Source organism: Typopeltis vanoorti, chromosome 26 (assembly GCF_054136105.1).
Source record: "Typopeltis vanoorti isolate ZY-2024b chromosome 26, IOZ_Tvanoo_1.0, whole genome shotgun sequence".
NCBI classification, from domain to species: Eukaryota; Metazoa; Arthropoda; class Arachnida; order Uropygi; family Thelyphonidae; genus Typopeltis; species Typopeltis vanoorti.
The window spans coordinates 33,702,701-33,708,700 of record NC_143574.1 but is presented as its reverse complement, the minus strand read 5'-3'; the positions used below and the strand labels follow the sequence as shown (position 1 = coordinate 33,708,700).

The 6,000-nt window shown below is 31.8% G+C and overlaps 1 protein-coding gene across 1 annotated transcript; it reads right to left on the bottom strand.

Moving 5' to 3' along the window:
* Nucleotides 1-4,908: 4,908 nt before the first annotated feature.
* On the bottom strand, nucleotides 4,909-5,460 carry LOC150092467 (zinc finger BED domain-containing protein 5-like). The gene has a single exon (XM_090414870.1). It carries the CDS (start codon nucleotides 5,458-5,460, stop codon nucleotides 4,909-4,911), a length of 552 nt encoding a protein of 183 aa, XP_090270996.1.
* Nucleotides 5,461-6,000: the final 540 nt, after the last annotated feature.

Below are 6,000 nucleotides of genomic sequence, written 5' to 3'. Positions count from 1 at the left end.
TGACTACTACTTTTTTATTATTTAAAGAATATAACTTTAAATAATAAAAAAGTTTTATTATTTAAAGTTATTATTAAAGAATTATTAAAGAATATAACTCTATCTGCATAAAGTAAATTGTTGGGATTAACATATCTAATTATCATATCAGGTCTAATGCCTTATCATTATGTGGATCGCACTTTTCTTCATAATGTGATCCACATAGATGATGAATAACAGTGCAGATGATGTGCATCGTCGTGCACATTATCTCCACTGTTGGCAATTGATTTGCAAGTCGATTCTTGTTGTATTTTTCTTTCTAAGGACACTGCATCATTTTCTCCTACATTAATAGATGACTTAACACCTCAGTAGGAAGATGCACACAAAAATCTTAAGAAGCTACATAGAACAGTGTCAGATGCCAAAGTCACAACAATTTCAAATGCATAAATTATCCATTCTGAATGGATATATCATTCAATTAGCTATACTTGGATCTAACAGAAACAGAATAGGATAAAGATCTTCTGAAACTAGGTGACACATCGCTCCTGATATCACACAGTTTCAAAAAGATAGCAAAGCTTATTAATAAGAAAGCTACCCCATTTGCATTTTGGAATTTCTGCTTTGTCTTCGTGAATTGTCCTGAAAGGTTATCTGCCTTAATTTTCGAATGCCCCCATTTCTACTATATGTTCTCACGTTCAATAGTCTAACACATTTATTTCTTTTTCGACTGCGCCAGTTGGGCTATATATTGAGTGCGAGATTATAAGCTTATAAGAGTTCTGCTGCTATTCACCCGTTCTGAATCCTTGTTCTCACTAGCTTCTCCAACACCGTGACCATAACTCTAGACAAACAGATTGGCCTACAATTCAAAGCCTTAATTTTATCACCCCATTTATGAAGCGGAATAATTCCGATCACTTTCCACTCCTCCTCTGGGATCTGCACTATTTAAAGACTCATGTTCAAAATGTACGTTAAAGCTGTTGTTAACTCCCTGGAACATTTCCTGAAGCCACGCAGTGATATGCAATCAAGTCCCATGGTTTTCTTGTTATTAAGTTTACTCAATCCCTCACATACCTCCTGCTCACCATCACCGGTTCTGTCCCCTTTCCCACTGCTGGAAAAATGTTCTTCGTCTAATTAGCGACTAGAATTGGATTTAAGATGCTCTTTTGACATGCGCCACTTCTACTGAGCTACACAGGAGATTGCCATGTCTCACATGAAACATAGTAACTTCTTAGATACAAGTTTGTCTCAAATAATTATTGAGCATTTGAAACCTATGCTCAGTGTAAAACTTCAAACAATTGTCATTTGAAATTACAATTGTTCGATAAAGATATTGGATAAAAATCTATCACATTCTGCTGTGTAAAGGAATATATAATGCTCCCAGTATTCAGTCAAAATTACTGAGTTTACGCTTTTGTAAAGGAAAAGTAAATTTTCAACTATTACAGAAATTTAAACGATAATGTAAAAACCCTCTTCATATTGAATCACAACCAACTACAGTCAGTTATGGTATATAGAAAATTCTCACCTGAAAGTTAATTCTTTCCTATAAACTGCTGTTCTCTATATGAATATGCATGTAGTTTATACAACACATAAACTATGTGTTGTATAAACACATTACTACACATAAACTACAGACAACTATGTAGTTTATGTGTTGTATGTTTATATATAAATAGTTTATACAACATACCATGATATAAGTTTGTTGAACTTATAACGTACTTGCAGAACAGTTTCTAAATACCGCACTTATTAAGCTGAGGAGGTCTGAGGAGACTTGATAATTTTCGGTTTGCCTTCTAGAGGAAGATTTCCATATATAATATACACATCCGCTAGTATCTAATCCCCATCCCACTCACGGTTCTAAGAAACAAGAGTTTTACCTTATTTCGGAGTGAAAATCGCAAAAAGTATATATAAAGTAAAATAAATAGAATTAACGAATATTAATTTGTTTAATGAATCAATTAAGGGAAAAACCAGCTAACAGTTAACAGACATAAAAAAAACCTCTTTCTTCTTTAAAAGCCGTTTTTAAAGGTATTATTAAGGCCGCCCTTTCTGATGGCGGAAAACATTAACTATCTTGCTGTGATTTTCTCTTTTTATCAAGGTAGTTGGATGTTTTTTGTTCATTGCTATAAACTTATACATAGAATTTAAACTTGCATCTGAACGTCTGTCGGTTAGGGTATCCGGTCACTGACTCTTACCAGTCTGCGTAAGTTCGTGCAAACCCAGGTCTCATAAATTGGAGAATGTGCATTTAAAAAAGCGTAAATGTTGATGGAATGGTATGCAATTGTTTGACTTTTAGCAAATTCATTTCGAATGAAGCTAATATAGAGTAACAAATATGCAATATTATTTTAGCGTTTTTCTGATGTATTTCTTATTACTTTCAGGCAACTCCTCCCTTGGATATACTGGTAAGTGTAAAAAGAAATAAACTCTCTGTGGTAGATTTTATTTCAATAATACTAATACTGCCACTACTACTAATAATAATATGGTGACTAGATATTCGTCGTTTGTAAATTACTTCAACCATAAAATAAAAATTGCTATATAATTGCTATATATATATATATAATTGCTATAAAATTGCTATATATATATATATATATATATATATATATATATATATATATATATATATATATATATATATATATATATATATATATATATATATATATATATTATATATATATATATTAAATTAAATAAAGTATATATATATATATACTTCCCGTGTTTTAACGAAAAGATATAATTATAAATATTATGTTAAGCAATCATAATTTTCAATATTCTCTTCGAATAATTCAACTTAAATTGATTTGCAAGCCATAAAAATTGACAATTGGAGGAAATTAATTGTGTTTACAGTTTAAGGCAGCGGCATGGCAGCGATAGACTGTTTCATCTTTCGCTATTTATTTAGTATAAGCGTTTTATCTATAATTCTGTGCAGATATATTACATTGGTTTATTTTCAAACAGTTCTTATTTGGACATTGTGCGGTATCGGTACAGTAAGGGGGATGTTATTTCCATAATTATTAAAAAATAATGTCTGACCTTTTTCGAATGTGCGATATTTGGTTAATACATAAAATATATGATTAAAGGTAAATTAATTTTCTTTATTAATACAAAGATAAATTAAATTTTGTTTCTTTCTATAAGCCCTTAACAATGCCAAAACGAAAGTGTATGTTTAACGATGATTATTCCAAAGAATGGAATTTTATCGTAAAAGGAAAACATAACGACGAAGTTTAATGCAAAATCTGTAGACGAACGTTTAGTATTGCACACGGAGGACGATCGGATATTACACATCACATTAACACTCAGAAACACAAATTCAGAATTTCCAGTTGCAAAAGCATTGAAACTTAATCTGTTAAACCAAATACCAGCAAAAAACCAAATATCTGAAGGAAAAGTTATTGCTGCTGAAATAACTCTGGCATTTCATGGCATCAAGCATCATCATTCTTTTAATTCTAATGATTGCAGCAGAAAAGTTTTCCTACAATATTTTTGCACTTCCAAATTGCCACAACATTTTCGAGTGCTCGAACAAAAACAACTTCAGTTATAAAAACTTGTATTAGCTCTGTAAAGTGTAGAAGAAATTAAAAGTGTTTTAGAAGAAGAGCGATATCATGGTATCTCGACTGATACAAGTAATCACAAAGCTGAAAAATAATTTCCCATAATAATTCAATATTTTACTAGGGATAATGATTTACAAATAAAATTATTACGTCTTACGTCTTTACAACACGAAACTTCAGATACAGTATCGAATTTCCGTCTCGAAACTTTAAAACATCATTCAATAGATGTCGTAAAATGAATTGCATTTTGTAGAACAATGCAAATACTACTTTGTCGAGGAACAAATAATGTCTTCGCAAAACTTGAATACTCCTGGAATGAAAATTTGGAAGAAATTGAATGTCCAGCATATACAGTATATATTGCATAATTGCATGCAAACTGCAGCTGATGTATTATCAGTTGACATTGAGGCAATTGTAAAACTCTTTAGGTATTTTAATGATTTCAAGGAGAGGTATGATAGATGGTGTAGATAGATTGGGTCTCCCGCAATGAGTCTTCTGACTCCATGGAGGTGCTCGTGTGTGTATATATTTAATATCAAATAATACTTTAGTTTCTGTCAATTAAATTTCACACATATACATACAATTTATATAATACGTAAATACACATATTTATATAATGCTTATTATACAGACATTTATATAATACATACAATTTAATATAATTGCATAAAATTAAGAGATAATCCTACAATTTTTCACACGTGGTTCAAATCAGATTCCGAATTTTCTCATACTCTGTACAGTGCGCAGGTCATATAGTATAACAATTCGTGTGTTATTAGTGGTAATACCGATTTTAGTAATAGTTTACAATCAATTATGGTTCAGTTACACAGGATAGATTACACGATTCTATCTATATAATTTTTTTGAGTATAGAATGCTAGGAAAGTATCTTATTTAATTGCATAAATAATGATATTAACAATGTGTTTTTACATTTTTTCACATTCATATTTACAATGAATGATTTGAATTTACTATGATTCACTTTTTATTAAATCGATATAATATTTACCTGTTTCTTTGGATGGCATTTCTGATTTCTTCCTCGAAGCTTTGCAGAGCTTATCTGAAGAAGATAATAGATGGCGGCGGATTCGTGGTTTGGTTTCTATACCGGCCGCAAGCCAGGTGTTGATTTTACTGTTTGTAGGTAGCAGTAGTGCACTCAGGGTTTAATTTTTTTTTTTGGGGGGGGGGAGGTTGAGAGGGTTTTTGAGAATACACACTAAGTTTCCTGATGGATAATACAGTGGTAGGATATAAAGTTTGGAAATGAATGATCTTTCTTGCTGAGTGCAATAAATCCATTGATATTGCTAACCATTGCTGGTGCCCCATCAATAGTTATCGCAGACAGCTTGTTCAAAGGAATATCTATCGACTTGGCGTATATTCTGAATGTATTATAAATATATTCACCCGTTGTTCGTCCTTTCATGGGTAATATTTTCAATAGATCTTCTTTTACAGTGAATTTACTAAATACTATTCTCACCATAACTGCTAACTGTGATGTGTCTGATACATCTGTTGACTCGTCAAATTGTAAAGAGAACCAGTCACATATTCCCAAGTCACTTTTTAACCGAGTTTGTATGTCCATTGAAATTATATGTATTCTTCTTGTGACGGTGTTATATGACAATTGTAAATCTTGTATTGCTGACATAATCTCAGATTTGTTAGAAAATCCCTCAAATAAACAATCGGCACCAGTCAAAAATGCTTCTTTTAAGAACTCGCCATCTTGGAACGGTTTTTCCTTCTCTGTGAGCATGTTAGAAATTTTTAAAGAAGCAATGGTGGCATTTTTAGAAGTTACCACATGTCTAGTGAAAACCGACTGGTGGGCAGACAGGTTGGATTTTAGTTGATTTCTTTTTTTTTCGTTCTTATTTCAGATTTAAGTGGATATTTCGTATTAAAGGTGGCATGCATTGTCTGGAAGTGACGTTCAACATAATGTTTCTTTCGAATTGCAACGCTACTGTTGCACAACAAACAAACACAGTTATCTTTAAAATTAATGAAGCAATATGTTTCCACCCCACTTAGTGTTAAAATTATAGGTTCGTTGTCTTTTACTTGATTCACTCATTTTAGGATTAAAATTCAAAATATTGATAAAATTTAAGTACAAGACACCGTTAAAATTATGGGCATATTACTAGCAACACATAATGAACAACTTCGAATGCGCGTCTACTTTACATCGTATATCGTCGTGTGTCATTAACGCATGCGTCATATAACATGCCATGAATTGTTGCACGATGTGCACGTGCAACAATTCATGGCATGGCATGTGTGCCGTATA

Bases quoted from the DNA above. Each gene is read 5' to 3' on its own strand.
- LOC150092467 (XM_090414870.1), bottom strand. From the start codon at position 5,460: ATGCTCACAGAGAAGGAAAAACCGTTCCAAGATGGCGAGTTCTTAAAA.